Here is a 17566-nt window from a genome sequence, read left to right on the forward strand (position 1 = left end):
TAACAAGTGGCCTTGAGCAAGCCTCATATGGCTCATTTAATCATGATGCAAAAAGGTAAAAGGGAAAATTAGATTCTATATATAGGGTGAAGTCAACATCTTTGGTTAATGAACGCATTAAAAAATGTCTTTAGGAGATTCCAAATACATATTCTATTTTCTTTTTTATTCCATTTATGTCTTGTGAATTCATTTTAGAAGGGAAATTGTATTGATTTGCTCTTCATAAAGCCAAATTCAGTGCTAACAGAATTTGTGATCTCAGGTGAAGGCAAAATGCTGGACTGGCAAATGTTCACAACAAATATAAGTTTTAAACAAAGTACTGGATGTGCTAGGAATTCATTAGATAATTAAAGCCATCAAGAAAACTGAGAATGCTGTGGTTCATTCTGGATTTATGGCTGATTCTTTTAAAAAGCATCACTTTTGATATAATTGCTTTGCCTAGTATTGGCACACTTAAAAAATTATCTGACAAATTCGTTGGTGGAGGATTGTCAGTGGAGGATTTACCTGTGATGCCAGAGGTAGGAAATGTTGAAGTCTAAATGTGATATGCTGCTTTCATTTCCTAGTGATACTTTATTATGTCACTCAGTTTTGAAAGGGAAAAAGAAATCCCACAGCAGAATTTCCTCCTGAAAACGGAGTAAATTCTAATGTTTTCTGAATTTATTCTGTTATAACAGAGTATCTTTAAATAAAGATTTATTTTTATTTTACAATGCCCTATTCAATATCTTATTCCCTGTTGGTCAAAGTTAAATATTAATGTTAGCTTATTTTAAATAATTAACATATGCTGTATGTACACTGATTAAAGTACTAATCTTTATATGCAAAACATGGGTGTTTTGACCTGCATGAATTTTCAAAACTTTACCTTTTTTCATATATTTGGGTGTATATGTTTGTTTTAATGTAAGCAAATATACAAAGCTGTTAAAAAGATATTGTTGAATGTCATATATGTTAGGAATTTTTATTTTTATAAAATGAACCAGCAAATTTTAATGAATCTTGCAAAGTTTTATGGTAAAGTAACATTTAAAACAATTTTCAGGGTGAGGCACTTTAATTTGAAACCCACTCAGGAACTCAATGGTGTTTTACTGAATAGATATGGACACAGTTTCACTAGTGTCATTCTTTCCTTAGTATGTTTACTCCATGATGACAAGGATTTGTTGCATCTTTTTGACCACTATGTCCCCAAATACTGGAAAATTCCTTTCTGCTGCATAGTAGGTACTTGATAAGTACTGGTTTACTGAATGAATAAATATATTTATTGGCATAAATGGCAAAAAATTTGTAGTACTGTTGCAAATAAAAAGAACTTTTGAACTTCACATGTTTAAGCTTGAAAGTGGATACTGCTATGTGCTAGTGTCTGCCACAAATTTCTAGCCAGTCGTGTTGGTAGAGGACCTGAGTTGCCATGTAGCCCAGGTTCTCACCACTGCCCAGTTTCTCACAACTGCCAGTTTCTCACCACTGAGCTATCAGGGCAGAATGAATTAGAATCCTGCCTCTCATCCAGTGGTTCTCAAAGTGTGGTCCCTGCCCTAGCAGCATCAGCAGAATAACTGGGGAACTTGTTATTCAAGGCCCACCCTTGACATGATGCATCAGGTACTGTGGGGGTGGGCCCATAATCTGTGCTCTAACGATCCCTTGAGGTAATTCTGATGCATATTCAAGTTTGAGACATATAACTGTAGACAATGCTTGTATGGACATTGCTAACATTTACCTCTTTGCTCCCTTTTCCATTCTTCCAGTGATGTCCAACTCCCTTCTCATTAACACGTTCTAATTTTAGGAATATGAATTCTTCAAAGTGAATAAATTTTGGCCTTTGAAAAATTATCTTCTTAAAATAATTTGTGTATCAGGTCTGAAACTTTATAGTCTGACTTGGAATTTGACTGTTAGAGGTTATATTAGTTGTAATATAATTGCTGAAATTAAGGTGTTGCCTGAGGTTATCATCCTCTCTAGACTTGACTGGAGAAGGATCTGCTTTCAAGCTCACTTACATGACTGTTGGAAGACATCAGGAAATCCACCTGTAGGCTTACTCACATGAACCTCTCTAGAGGGTTAATTTATGATGGTGAAACTGGCTTCTACCAGAGAAAGAGAACGAAGAGAGAGCTCGAGAGGGCACAAAAGAGAAACCCCAGACTTTTTGTAACCTAATACTGAAAGGGATATTCCATCACTTGTGCCATATTCTTTTTATCAGAAGGGAGTCAGTAAATCCAGCCCACACTCGATGGGAGGGGGGAAACACAAGGGTCTGAATACTATGAGGCAGGAATCATGGGGGGGTCAACGTAGGGACCCTCCTCAGAGCTGAGTTATTTGTCATTTTCTCCTATTTCTTGTATTGCACGGTTTCAATTAAGGCTCTGGATATCAAGTGTCAGAAATCTCAGCACGAACTGGCTTACACCAAAAGAATATGTATGTGGCTTAAGGTGTGGTTTGACATGAAGGATTGATCAAATGTCACCTGGACTTGGTCATCCTGGTTCTGTTTGCTCTGTATTGCTTCACTCTCAGGTAGCTTCTCTCCTCTTAGCATAGTAGGCTCCAAGGCTTTCAGGCTCAAGGTCAGTGGTACAGAGCGAAAGTTGCTTTTCTGTGTGTGTCACAGGCCCATGCCTGAACCAGTTGAGAAGCTGAGAAATTCTGACTGTATTGGTTGAGGCCCAAGACACACACTTCATTCACAATCAGGGATGAGTCTCATATAAAACACAACAGCTACGAGAAGGGTTGGTAAGTGTCTTGGGAATGACATCAGACAGACCTTTCATTGAAGTACTGCCTAAACTGTTGTCTCTCCCTGAGTTTTCAGTCAACTGGAACTTCTAGGAATATGCCCACCCTCTCTGTCACCACCCACTCCCCACATCCAATGGGATGCAGAGTCCTGTTGATCTACTAGCACCTCTTCAATCTTCCACTCCTAATAATGTCACTATGAAGCCCTCACCTGGGCTAAAGCAATAATGTCCAGATTCACTTGTCTACATGCTTACATTCTTTGTTCACCTTATACCTGTTCTGCACATAGCAACCAGAGGGATTTTTTAAAAAATGCATTTGATGAGATTTCTTCTGGGGTGAAAATTCATCCACGTTTCATTAATTAAAACCCAGATGCCACCTAACCTGATTTCTATCTGCCTCTTCAGCTTGATTACTGTCCCCCACCAAGCCTCACACTCTAAACTTTTCAAATTCTCCCAGCTTCTTCCAACTGCAGTCTTCTTACAAGCTCTTCTCTCTGTTGGGGAAGACCTTTCCTTCCAATACACTTCTCCCTTTCCACCCTTGCTCATCTCATCTTCAGAACCTAATTTTTATATTACTTCTTTAGACCCACCTTCCCTGACCCTCTAGAAGTAAATACTCTTATGTTACCTTGTGCCTTCTTCTTATGGCTTATCAGAATTTTAAGCACTCAGTAAATATCTGATTAATGTGATTTATTTTTCATCTTCTCATACCTGTGCAGTTGTGTTACTCAGAAGATTAAATAAATAGCAAGATTCATTGCAAGGATGTCCAAATTTTTGTCTTCCTTGGACCACATTGGAAGAAGAAGAATTGTTTTGGGCCCACGTAAAATACACTAACACTAATGTTAGCTGATGAGCTAAAAAAATCATTTAAAAAACCTCATAATGTTTTAAGAAAGTTTATGAATTTGTGTTGGGCCATATTCAAAGCCATCCTGGGTCACATGCAGCTCTCAGGCTGTGGATTGGACAAGATTGTATTATAGAGTTGGAATTCATTGGTGGTCTTGCTTGGTCAGGAGCTCCCCTGGTTCACAAGGTTAGATCAAATGCAGGAGATAATAAAACTCTTTTGAGAACTGTTTTGGGCTGTTCTCCCAATGCTATGAATAAATATCTGAGATTGGGTAATTTATATTAAAAAGAGGTTTAATTAATTCATAGTTCTGCATGGCTGGGGAGGCCTTAGGAAACTCACTGTCATGACAGAAAGCACCTCTTCCCGGGCAGCAGCAGAGAGAATGAGTGCCAGTAGGGGAAATGCCAGGTACTTATGAAACCATCAGATCTTGTGAAACTAACTGACTCCCATGGGAACAGCATGGGGAAACTGCCCCCATGATTCATTTACCTCCACCTGTTCCCACCCTTGACATGTGAGGATTATGAGGATTACCATTCAAGGTGAGATTTGGGTGGGGACACAGAGTCAAACCATATCAGGAATGGACATACTGTACACATAAATGCTGTCTCACTTTGATTCTTACAACAATCTCTTGTGAGTTCTGTGTATTATCTCCATTTTATAGATGAGAAAACTGATGTTCAGAAAGCAAAAGTGACTTCTTCAAATTCACATGGCTCAGATATGGTAGAGGCAGAATACCCACAGACGTCTCTTTGACTCCAAAATCCCACATACGGTTGGAATTACAAGAAAAGGCAGTGACACGCTCATTTTTTAATTTTAATTTTCACTATGACATTTTGAATAGGCCAAGGTCAAAAATCAAAATAAACATAAAAGAGAAGTCCTGTAGATTTCATGCTGCTAGTTGGAGCAGAACAATAGATCTGAAAGCACCAGAATAAGGGCAATATGGAATTTTGGAGAGCTAAATTTTTTAATTATTTATTTTTCAGGTTTCTTATTCATTAATTTAAAGAGGTGTTGAGTAGTCCTGCAGCATGAAAGAAATATATTCCATCTTTTCTTTTTATTATATTTTGATGAGGTTTATATATATTGAGTGAATTAGTCCGTTCTTGCATTGTTATAAAGGACTAGCTGAGACTGGGTAATTTACAAAGAAAAGAGGTTGAAGTGATTCACAGTTTTTTAGGCTGTACAGGCAGCATGGTTGGAAAGACCTCAGGAAACTTACAATCATGGCAGGAGGTGAAGGGGAACCAGGCACATCTTATATGACTGGAGCAGGAAGAAGACAGTGAGGGAATGATTTCACTCAGATGTTTATCAAACACATATTTAGTACCAGATGCCAGTTAATGCAGATATGAAAAGTGCTTACACATTTTTAAACAACCAGATCTCAGGAGAACTCAGTATCAGAACAGCAAGGGGAACGTCTGCACCCCTGATCCCCATCACCTCCCACAAGGGCAATCCTCCAACACTGAGGATTACAATTTGACTTGAGATTTGGGCAGGGACAGAAATCCAAACCATATCACTGAGTAATGCAGGAATAAAGCTAAACAGGATAAACCATCCTATTTCCTTGTTCCTCCAGTTGCAATGACATACAAACTAGTCTACTACATTTTTTCCCCTCTTACTTCAAACAGCATGAGTAAGTCTACATTTGGAACAAGAGGGATTTTAACGTGGGCAGATGTGTTTAAAGAAGGGGAATGGGAGGACTGGGTGGTTTCTTGATTATTTCAAATTATTTGTGAGGCTGAGCCTTTGACTTGTTAGGATGATTCCTGCTAATGTTACAGTCTGAAATTTTATCCTTTTATCTTAACATCTCTGTAATGTACATCACTTCTCCCCCAACCCCCAAGCACCCTATATGAATGTGGGGCCTAATATGAAAATAATACAAAGGGGAATGTGGAGGAAAACTGCTATGTATGAACTGATAGCAAAAAGCGGAGAAGATGGCAATCCAGCATTTGGGATTCATGATAAGACCTAAGTCCCATGAGTCTGGAAAAACAGAAGCACTATGCAAGCATATATCAAAACATATTTAATCTAGTAAACAGGTATATTTAAACTATTAATCTCCCAGTCTAGTAAGCATTAGCCAGTTTGACAGAACCGGTGCTGGGCAAGATGTGGTTAAATTTGCAGAAAACTCAGAGGGGGGAATAAAAAAGAATCATCAAGTTGCAGAACAAAATGGGAAAAGTGAAAAGAATATTCAAAAAACATTTGAGGAAATTTCATCTGGAGAACAAAGAACCTATGGGACAGGGTAAAAAATGATTCAGAAGATAGTGAATTCATCTCATTTCTCATGTATGTAGGATATACCCTGGTTCCAAATACCTGGAGGGAGACTGGGTAAATATAAGAAAATGTCAGCTATTTCTTAGGAATAACGATTTCACTCAGGTGTTTATCAAACAGGTATTTAGCAGCAGATGCTAGTTACTGCAGATATTATGGTGAACAGAGATATGGTTTATGCCCTCACTGAGCATACAATCTAGTTTAAATAAGCAAAACATAATGTGACAAGTATAAAGATAGATGAAAGACAAGTTGACCTGGGAAGCAAATAGTAAAACACCTGACTGGCCATGATTGCAGGAAAATTTCTGGACAGCATGGAAATTTGGAGGATAACACCTGCGATGGTTCGTTTTATGTCAATATCAACTTGACTAGGCTACAGTGTTCAGTTATTTAATCAAACACGAATCTAGAATCTAAGTGTTGCTGTGAAGGTGTTTCGTAAATGTGTTCAGCATCTACAGTCAAATTTCAAAATGGGATTGCTCTAGGTAATATTGGTGGGCCTATATCACAAGCAATTGTGAGCCAAAAATGAGATTTCCTGGAAAAGAAGAAATTCTGCCTTAAGACTGAAGCATCGACTCTTGCTTGAGTTTCCAGCCTGCCAGACTGCCCTGTAGATTTCAGAGGGACTTGCCAGCCCCCATCATCCTGAGCCAAGTCCTTAAAATAAATCTGTTACCCCCCACACGTACACATAAAGGTGTGTGTGTGTGTGTGTGTATGTGTGTGCACATGTTCCATTTCTCTAGAGAACCTTACTGATAAGGTACCTTAGTCATGTAAAGTTGGTGTGTGTGGGGGTGTGCACTCAGGCAAGGTGACTTCCCAGGAAGACTTAGAGTGATAAAGAGTAGCCAGATCAGGAAGCACATTATAGGTGACCTAGAGACTTTGTAAAGATTGTGAGAGGATCAGATGCACATTTTAAAAAGGACATCTGATTGTATTACTTTTGAGCACGTAAGTTGAGAAAAATGTGTTTGAATTCCAACAGGAAGGATATTAGGAAGATTTTTTTTTTTTTTTTTAATGGGGAAAGAGGTGCTGAATGTATTCTGGAATCTAGAGAAAATTGCATTTTTATCATTGACGGTAACAGTTTTGCAAAAGCTTTTTTTTTTGTTTGTTTGTTTTTGTTTCCTACAATTACGTCTGTATTTTTCACTAAGAAGTTCTTGTAACTGGGAAAATACTCCAATCTGGCCGAGCAGCAGTCATGGAAGAAAAACTCTCGCAAACAGCAGTTGCGGTGGGAGGGTGGAGGTCATCAGGGGATTCCCGCTGAGAAAGTGGGAAGGAAGAGAGTTTAGAAACGGATCGAAGTTCCGCTACATCACGTGTGTTGTGAGAGAATTCGCCTATTACGACGACGGCAACGTCTGATCTCCTGGCTTTCTTCCCCTCCTTGGCGGGTTCCGTTCCGTCCCCCTGTCGCCTAGAGTTTGGCTGTCCCTGCGCCGGGGTCTTGGAGTTTGGGCGGGGTCTGGTACCTGCCAAATAGGGATCTTGATGGGGAAGAGGTCTGGTAGCGCTGAGTTCAGGCTGGGGTCGGAGTTCTCCCACCTTGCAGCTCCCACCCGCCACGCTTAGAAACCTATGTCTCCAGCAAAGGGGTCTTGCTCTGAGAGAACCTAACCGGGTTTTCTTCCATTCCCTTTGCATCTCGAGGTGTCTTCGCCCTGGCTCCAGGTGCGTTCCCCATCTTTTTCGGTCCGGGGCGTTCTGCTGATTATAGCGCCCTGCTTAAGTCCAGCACCGCCGGAGGTGAAGTGGGGCGACCTGGTGACTCCTTAACCCTTCCCCAAGGTGGAAGAAGCCAGGGTCTTCATTACCTCCCCTACTCCAGGGATCTCAAGGCGCCAATGGGGACACTTCCCTGTACAAGTCTGGGGGGCCACGAGGGCGAGGAGGACCCCCAAATGCAAGGGTTCAAGGACTTGCGTCCCAGAGCTTGGACCCACACTCGGTCCCACACCCCGAACGCTGGCCGGGAAGGAGATAGGATGAAGCGCAGTGTGATGTGGATGCCAGATAGCGAGAGTGAGGATTTTTTGGGGGGTGGGGACGGGGGTTAGTGGAAGGGGCTGAGAGGGGAAGAGGCAGCAGGTGAGCCAAGGGGTTGTGCCCCTAGGAGGAGGGAATAGGGGGTCTTTAGAAGGGAGCATCTTGCAGGGGCGACGCAGGCAAGGGTAGGGCTAGGAGGAGGTGCGGGGAAGCAAGCCCTGGCGGTGAGACAGGAGGGGGAGGAGGCGAAGAGGAGGGAGTTCCTAAAGGAGGGAAACGAGTCGGCGAGGGGCGACAGGAGCTAGCCGGGAAGGGAGAACAGCGGAGGGCTGCAGAGCTGCGGAGGGCTGCAGAGCTGCGGGCGCCCGGACCGTGCCACACACCCCCCGCGGGGCACGGAGGGCATTGCCGGGGGAGACACACAAAGACATGCGAAGAGGGGTTGAGCAAGGCTCGCGCACAAAGACGCCGGGGCGCACGGCAGCTCGGGCTGCACCCACCGCCCCCGCGCCGCGCCGTGCCGGGGCCGGGCCAGCGAAGAGCCCCGGGCTGAGCGCGTGGCGGCGGCGGCGGCGGCGGCGGGGAGGCGCGGGACCCGGGTCGCCCGCGGTCTCCGGGTGACCCGGGCCCGGCAGCAGGCGCGCGCGGGGGCGGCGGCGCCCAAGCCCAACTTGGCCTCCGCCTCGCCCTCTGCCCAGCCCGCCGGTGTCCCCTCCTTCCCGCGATTTCGTTTCTTCTCACGCTCCCCCCCCCGCCCCCTCCCGCGTCCAGCCCCGCTCTCCCCACCTTGTAAAACAAAGCCGGGGAAAATGCCTGTCCGTGCAGCTCGGAGCGCGCAGCCCGTCTCTGAATAAGAAGTGAGTACAATGGCGTGTTTGTAAAAAAAAGCTTCAAGTCCGTCTTTTTCAAAAAACATTTTGAATGCTGCATGCCTCATGCTTCCCAGCGCCTCGCGGGAGAGACCCGGCTATAGAGCAGGAGGTGAGACCCCCCCCCTCCGGTACCCCCACCCTTCTGGCCGCAAGCTCTCCTGCCCCAGCCTGTTCTGGGAGGACTGCAAATGCCCCCTCTCAGCAAGCGGCCGTTTCCCATCTTCGCTTCGTGTCCAAAGTGTTGGGTCATAATCTGGATTTGGAGGCAAACCCTTGCCAGATCCTCTCCTCGCCGCTTCTCCCCCCTCTCCCGCCGGTGCCCGGGGTTTTTGCATCTGCCTGAGGTATGGGTTTGGAACACCTTGGGGGAGTTTCCCATGGAGAAGGAGGGTCAGCCCTTGGGAGTAGCCGACAGGCAGGACTCATGGTGACCCTGGTCACACTTGTTGCCCATTGCCTGGTGGGACAGGCAGTGGTGCTGAAAAAAGCTTGTTTCCCCTGCTATTCAGTGGTCAGTCACAGCTGGAGCGAAGACATATCTGGGTGAGAACAGAACACCGGGATTAACAGAAGACTGTGATGAGCTGGGGGAGGGGAGTGGGTAGTGACGGTGTTGAGTGTGTGTGGAAGGGGCAGCTTCTCTCCCTGATCATACATCAAATGGCGTGGAGGTGGAAACCGAGAGGTTCCCTGTATTAAAGAGAAAAGTCTGCTTTTATTTTTTTAAATATTATTTCGGTATTTCATCAGTTTTTGTCCATTCCGTCTGCCAAATGTACATTACATATATTTCTGCTAATTAAAAAATAAGGCAACAGCTTAAAAGAATTAAACTCCTTCTGGAAATGTATTAGGTTAATGCACAGACACACACACACACACACACACACACACACACACACACACACACACACATAATATTTTAAAAATACCTGCCGCTTTCTCCCAAAAGCATATAATGGCAATGTGGCAATGTCTTAAAGGAATTTCAGATTGGGATTTGGTGACATCAAGGTAAACAGTCTTAGTGCTTTCTGGTTCTGCAGAGTGGAAACCACTGATGTGAAAAATCACAAATAGGAGAGCACAGAGATCTGAGGAGGAGAGGCTTGGAAAGCTTCATTTAGAGTGATACTGTGGAACTTCTATGTAATTTTTTGTTGTTTTTATTCCAAAGATGGCTAAATTTTAAATTACGACTTTTGTTTTTCACTCAGACTCACTAAGCAGCTAGGAGGTTGTGGGGAGTCTGCAGATTGTAGTGATTTTAGCTATTATCAGCACTTCTATTTTAACAGGTTTTTTAAAATTATAGTATTTAACACATGTCCAGTGCTAATTTTGAGTGAAGGTGTCTTTATAAATATTTTAAAGGTGTCTACTAGCTGTGGCTTTATTTGGAACAGGTGAATGTATCAGGAGAGAAACATGTGCATTCTTCTGTGTAGTAGGTTGAACCTTAGGAAATTGCTGTAATAAACTGTATGTACATGGAGTCTCCACTTGGAGCCATGGGTACAGAAACCTCATCACAGCTCTAATTTCATTTCTTCCAAATCAGATCCATTCAGAGCTTTGCTGATTGAGGATCCTGCCTTCTGCCATCATTTTACAACACTACTTAGGTCTAGTGTTTTAAATAGCTTTGTTTGCAAAGCTTCTTTTTGATGGGCAATTAGAGATGTATTTTATAAATTAAAACTATGGTAGCCTACATTTAACTCACAGTGTTAGGTAAGAGGGCAGGGTAGGCAGCCATGTGAAAATTGGCATTTTTTATTAGTTTCTCATACTGAAGTAATTTCAGGTGGCTGTAGGGTATTTGAGTGCAATTCCATGGAGATTTCTTATATACTTACCTGAAAGTGTGTTTTAGATAAGATTATCATTTTATAATTTTTATTATATACATGATAGCAAGTTAACTGAAATCTGTAACAATTATGGACTTTAAGTTGATTATTCTGTTTGAGTTGATGGTTTTTAGAAGTCTTATTTTTCGGCCATTCTATTAACCCTTTTTAGTTGAATGTTGTCTTTCAGTAAAATGTCCTGTAGTAGGTGGTTTATTTTCCTCTTAGCAAGTAGAAGTCTAGTATCTCTTATATTTTTGAAAAAGAAATCCATTAATGATATTTTTGAACATCTGTGATAAATAATAAATAGATTTATAGTCACCTCAGAGTATATGGCAATTTGTAAGAGAACCATATAAATCCACTCTAATGGAGCAATTAGCTTTGAACAGAGCATGTAGAGAGTCTAAGCTGTGAGCCACGGTTTTTTTTTTTTTTTTTTCCTTGATACTGTTCACATTTGAAAAGGAAGGTACTTGTCTTCTCTTGGTTGTGTCTAGGATTGACACAATGATTAGCAGTAACTTTTATTTGTAAAACAGGTCAGAGATTGAAAAACAAAATACAGAGAATGTTTCATCACGAGCCCACTTTGGAGGATGGGCAAAAAGACAAGATTTGACCATCGAGTGGTTTATTTACCACCATGTTTTACCAGAAAATGATGAATGATTTATTTTGAGCAACAATGTTTGGATCACAAATTCTCTTATAATGCAATTCATTTATTGTAATAAATTAAATAGAGAATGTTCTTTATATTGCTTGCTTGTGGTATAAATTTCTTGAGAACGAGAATAACCGTGAGCCATCTTCCTGAATATTCCAATATCTAGTTATAGATACTGGATAAATTTCTTGAGAACGGGAATAACCGTGAGCCGTCTTCCTGAATATTCCATCAACTTTTAGGAGTTCAGTATCTCTTTGTGGACTGGCACAGTGGACAGATGTAAATTTAGAAATTTATTAAGAAGCCCTGAGGCATTCTTTTCTTTTTTTGAAGTTTCTTGGTTCGACTCCAGTTTTTTCCCTTTTATTTGAAACTCTAGTAGCAGCAGAGAGCACAGATCCAGCCCCTTTTCCTTGAACCAATATATGTGGTCCTGAGATCTAGTGACAGCACTCCTGGTTTGGGTTCCAGAGCTTCCACCAGGAGAGCCAGCGGAATTCAGTCAACCTTCTCTGACCCCTTAAAGAAGAAGCCCGACCAATTCCCTTCTCATCTCCTCCAACCTAACCCTCATTCTCTGTTGTTGTCAGTGGCGGCACCTGACTTGCTGGATCCTAAATCTGCCGCTCAGAACTCCAAACCGAGGCTCTCGTTTTCCACGAAACCCACAGTGCTTGCTTCCCGGGTGGAGAGTGACACGACCATTAATGTTATGAAATGGAAGACAGTCTCCACGATATTCCTGGTGGTTGTCCTCTACCTGATCATCGGAGCCACCGTGTTCAAAGCATTGGAGCAGCCTCATGAGATTTCACAGAGGACCACCATTGTGATCCAGAAGCAAACATTCATATCCCAACATTCCTGTGTCAATTCGACAGAGCTGGACGAACTCATTCAGGTAATGGCATGGGAGGAGTTGTTACTCCGTTCCCCCAAATGGGAAAGAAAGTGATAGGAGACAACTTGTAGCCCAGTGTATTACGGGTGTGCTGGTGGGAGCCCTATCCCACCTCGTTTGCCTTAACATATAGCTCTTTCCCCCAGTTTCTTTGTCTCATTTCCACTTCTTCTGCCTATACTCTCACTTCTGTCTCATCTTTTCTTCTCTTCCTCTTTTAGTTCTCTCTCCCAGTGTTCCTTCACATCCTCTTCTGCTTCTGTTCTTCTGTATTTCTTTCCTGTTGTCTTTCCGCTTTCTTTCCCTTTCCCCTGTCTTAGAAGTACCAGTGGACACCCATAGGGTTGGGGTTACCATGCCGAAGGTCCTCATGGTTAGGATGATCTTTGTCAACTGAGAAACACTGCTGTGGCAAAGGAGAGGGAAACAAAATATACAGAAATGTGCTTTAATCTTGGCAGTGGCCATCATAAGATAGAAAAGATGAATTCATGATGTGACCCTCTTGAGATGAGTACCCCTCAGGTCAACAAGTTGTAGCTTACCTCTTTAGCCAAGGTGTAACTTTGACAACTACCTTTTTAAAGTATCTGCAGATAAGTGATTATTACTTCTCTAACTCCCAGCTAAGATAAATTTACTACTACACAGAAAAAGAGTTTTTGAATAAAACTAATTTAGTTCTAATTTACCCTATAATAGCGAACGATATCCTTACAGAAAAACATTTTGTTTTAAAAATTAATCCCAATAAGTTTCAGTTAGGCTCTTTAGAGATGACAGTATTTTGTTTTTTGTAGATTTCTTTTGCATAAAACAATTCATTGATCAAATCAGGATCTTAGTCAAGAAGAAAGCTTTAGAATTTTCTCACAAGGAGTGACTTGACTGGTTGTTAAAAATGTTTTAATTGTATACACATTTGTTTTCCTATAGAGCCTACTTTTCTTACCTGATTTAATTCAAATTGGAATGCAAATTATCTGTGAGACATCATCTGAGCATGTTGTTTCTTGTTTCATATTTGGTTTTACATTGTTTGAATGAGTTGGAATAGTGGATTGAGGGGAGAAATTATTGTTGACTTTAATCCTGCTTTTTGTTTGAGGACCCTTTCTCTCATTTCCTCTTGCCTTGGATCTCAAGATGCTATCTCTGTCCTTCATAGTCCTCTCAATTTACAGCATATGCATACATGTTCTTATTCAAATTTTATTGAAAGATATCAAAACTAGTGTTCTCTAGCACCTATTTAGTTTCTACCACATTCAGAAATTTCTGCATCTGAAAATTTGATTTAAGTTTTGAAAATGCTGTTCACTTATATACTGAATTCTCTAGGATTTTTAGATGATGGTGACCTTTTCAGTATTGACAGTGAAAGTACCAGCTAACATTATTGTCCCAACTGCCCCCTTCCCTGGTCCCATGTAAGGTCACTTTCACTTCATTCTCTCGTTGGGCCACATAGTCTTATGAGGTACTAAAAATCTTTGAAGAATCCTCACTTCCCTTGGTTTCTGAAGAAGAGCTCTTGGATATCTTGGTGGAGGCAGCATGGTGCAGTAGTAAAAGCTTCAACTTTGGGAGCAGACAGGATGTGTGTTGAACTGCAGTTGAGTGTTTTATTGGAAGTGTCATCTTAAACAAGTAGTTTTCCTCTTTAATCCTTAAATGATCTATCTGGAATGAGGAAAGAGTATCTATCAAGTAGGGTTGTTGGGAGGTAAAGAGATAATCCATGTAAAGTGTTTTGGTGCTCAGAAAGTGTTAGATTTGTTTTCTGTGGTTATTGTTTTCCTCTCTTGTCCCTTCATTGGATTGTAGCCTCTGATTCATGTAGTTGCATTCTTATCACCTGGAATGATTTGCTGATTGGACAGGACGGGGGAAAAAAAAAAAGACATGACCAGCGTTTCAGGACAACACTGGAAGAAATTTTGTGTGAATTTGAAAATGGTCTCACTATCCAGTATTACCCAGATTTATTAAGAATTCTAAAGATAACTTGAAGGTCATGGCAGGTAGGAGCAATCTGGTGGTGAATACTGACCACTTTTTGCTACATCGTCTTTGAAATGGAAACAAGCAGAAATCAAAATATGACCTAAGATTTTTCTCTATGCTCTGCATGGGCAATCCATTTTAACTTTATTAATTTTCTCTGCTGATTATTTTTGCTTTGTAAAAATCTTTTTTATGCTGATTCAATATTTTTCAACGCAGAAATTACCTATTATTTACTCTTATACTGTTCACCTTTATAACCCATTGGTTTTAATAATCATTTTTTCTTTTTCAACATAATTTATTTTGATAAAAGAAATCTTTACAATGCCATGGCTTCAAGGATCAAGATTAGTGTGTAAACAGGGAGGAAATTAAATAAGCCAGTAATCATATATTAGAATTATACTTCCTTCATATGATTCTTATAAATTTTCCAATCTTTTTTTTCACATTTATTTTCCCATTTAATCATCGCTTAAAACCTCATGAGTGTGTCTATTGGGCAGCAATACCCCAACATTAAGGATTAGACCGCATCATTCGGATTAGAGTTCAGGTCTTCAGAATCTTTTGGTCAGGCATTTTTCCTAGGAGTCTTTGCTCTTTTGGAGCTCATCTACTTTCAGTGCTGAGGGCAGAAACAGTTGGAGTAGTTAGCATTTCAGTTCTAGTGTTGTTGAAGAAATTCTGCTACATATTATGGAGAGTGAAGACAGAGGAGGAAGTGAGTGTTCTGACAGTGGGCCAATATCAGGTGCAGTTAGTCTAGTCTGGTCTCAGGCACTAGGTTATTAATTACTCCTCTGGTTGGACTATAGCAACTTGATTTCATGCTGTAGTTGTGTCTCAGGGTGAGGTTGGGGAGGTGAGGGAAGATATAGGTAATGGAGCATTAAGGCAGATGAGATCAACTGCTTTTGTTGTAGAAACATGTGTGTATGTACTAAGTGTTGTTTTTGGCACTGGACTTTCAAGACAAGGTTGGGGAGGGGCAAAGATATCAAAACAGATACCTTTGCCAGCCTGACGTGTTTTGAGCATATGATTTTCAACTCCCATTACATTTAAACTTATGTGATGTCAGTACAGAAACATATATGGCAAATTGTTTAAGTTTCTTTCTTTTTTCTTTCTGAGACAATGTTTCCCTCTTGTTGCTGGAGTGCAATGGCGTGATCTCAGCTCACTGCAACCTCTGCCTCGTGGGTTCAAGTGATTCTCCTACCTCAGCCTCCCAAGTAGCTGGGATTGCAGGCATGTGCCACCACGCCCAGCTAATTTCATATTTTTAGTAGAGATGGGGTTTCTCTGTGTTGGTCAGGCTGGTCTCGAACTCCCGACCTCAGGTGATCTACCTGCCTCAGCCTCCCAAAGTGCTGAGATTACAGACGTGAGCCACTGCGCCCCACCTGTTTAAATTTTAAGAGCCATGGATACCATTAACAATAGCCAAAATTTAATTAGCACTTACTTTGTGCAAGGCATTATTCTAACTGTTTACCTATATTATCTCATATAACTCTCTTAAACAATCCTAAGTGGTAGGTGCCTTATTATCTGCTTTTACCTTATAGGGACACTGAAGCAAGGGGCACTTCAGTTTCCAAGAGTGCGTGGTGGAAGAACTGTCATTCAAATCTTTGGATAAAATCTAGCACTTAGTTCTGGTATTGACTGCTTTTAAAAATAATTTAGTAAACATTTGATGTAAAGTTTCCTGTTATTCCATATGTTAAGGTATAATGGATATTATAGTTCTCTGTACATATAGCATATCTTTCTTTCCAAATTGAAAAGTATATAAACTGGAATCTTAAAATTCTTTCTGGATGACAGGATTATATCAGTATTTTCCCATTTAAATGTGGCAAAGCAGTAGAGGATGGTCACATTAGACATATCTGGTCTTCATTTATTTCCATGTGAGCTGAATAAATTATAGGGTTAAAAAATAGAGTGAAATCTATGATCTATATGTTGACAATATAAATATCTTATAGGACACTTGACCTTTTTGTTTTCTAACTTGAACCCCACTCCTTCTTGAGCTAGGTTGGGAAGATATTGTCTGTTTTGGAGTGAAGAAACTCACATGTTTGGACAAGGTCATCTGGTGGCCTCAGGTCTAGATCTTCAAAGTCTTCCTGCTGAAGGGATTATCTTCTCTTTACACTAGGCATCTCATTTTGGTTCATCCAGTGGCATTTATTGAGGACCTCCAATGTGTTTACCTCAATGGTGGGTGTTGAGCCATTTAAGATGATGGAAAAAAAATATGGCTTCTCTCAAGCTCTCCTTTCTACATGTCAATCAAAGGAGATAGCTATCAACATAGGCACAATAGCATTACCATAGAAATACTTACAGACTGGAGCTGGAATCCCTAAATATTGGGACCCTGAGGAAGAAATTAAGCGTTTAGTGAGAGGAAGGTACAAAAGATGTGAAAGGAAACTTGATTTTAAGGTGCTTCAGAGTGCTCTAGGGGAAGACGAGGGGACTAGTGGACATTCTAAGCAGAATGGGTATGGTATGCTCCAGTAACTGAATATCTGGGTGTGAGGGGCAGGGGCATGAGCAGGTTTAACAAAGTAGACCGCGGAGCATTGTTCCATACCAGGGAGGTGGGCTTTATCCTAGGTCTACTCCTCCACCTGGTGTCAGTTTTGTGGGCACTTGGCTGTGTAGCAGAGGATACTTGGAGCTACAGGATAAATAAACATGCCTTCTCTAGAATACCAGTGATAGTGGCCTTCAAAAACCAAACAAAACATTGTTTTATATTAATTCTATAATCGTTCATTCATTCAAAAACATTTGTTGAATGCCTACTGTGTACATTGTCCTAAGTGCTGAAAGACAGTGGAGAATAAAATCAGATGAAAATTTGTACCATCAGTGAGTTTACATTTGCTGGGGAAGGTAATATGTTTGATAAAGTAAGTTTCAGGAGAAAAAATAAAGCAGTGGAGAGGGCTAGAAAGTGTTGGATGGTGTTGGTGATTAATTCCAGATATGGTCACTAGGGAGGCTTCACTAATAAGGTGACTTTTAAGTGAAGAGTGAGGGAAATAGCCAAGTAGCTGTCTGGGGAATAACACTTAGGCAGAATACTCATCACATACAGAGGTTCTCACCGAGGAGAGAGTTTCTGGCATGTAGAATAACTGCAAGGATGCTGGGATGGAGAGGTAGAAGGTGGTGTCAGGCGGGT

General features: G+C 41.3%; 1 protein-coding gene across 2 annotated transcripts in view; it reads left to right on the top strand.

Moving 5' to 3' along the window:
- The first annotated feature begins 8590 nt into the window (after positions 1-8590).
- KCNK2 (potassium two pore domain channel subfamily K member 2) overlaps positions 8591-17566 on the top strand; it is a 145848-nt gene continuing 136872 nt past the window's right edge. The window contains exons 1-2 of one of the 2 annotated variants that reach the window (XM_015116300.3): positions 8591-8897; positions 12032-12342. In XM_015116300.3, the coding sequence (XP_014971786.1) occupies position 8897; positions 12032-12342 (312 nt within the window). In that variant the 5' untranslated portion in view covers positions 8591-8896. Of the gene's footprint in view, positions 9022-12031; positions 12343-17566 lie in introns of both variants that reach the window. The other variant, XM_015116290.3, reaches the window with a different exon arrangement.

Source organism: Macaca mulatta, chromosome 1 (assembly GCF_049350105.2).
Source record: "Macaca mulatta isolate MMU2019108-1 chromosome 1, T2T-MMU8v2.0, whole genome shotgun sequence".
NCBI lineage: Eukaryota > Metazoa > Chordata > Mammalia > Primates > Cercopithecidae > Macaca > Macaca mulatta.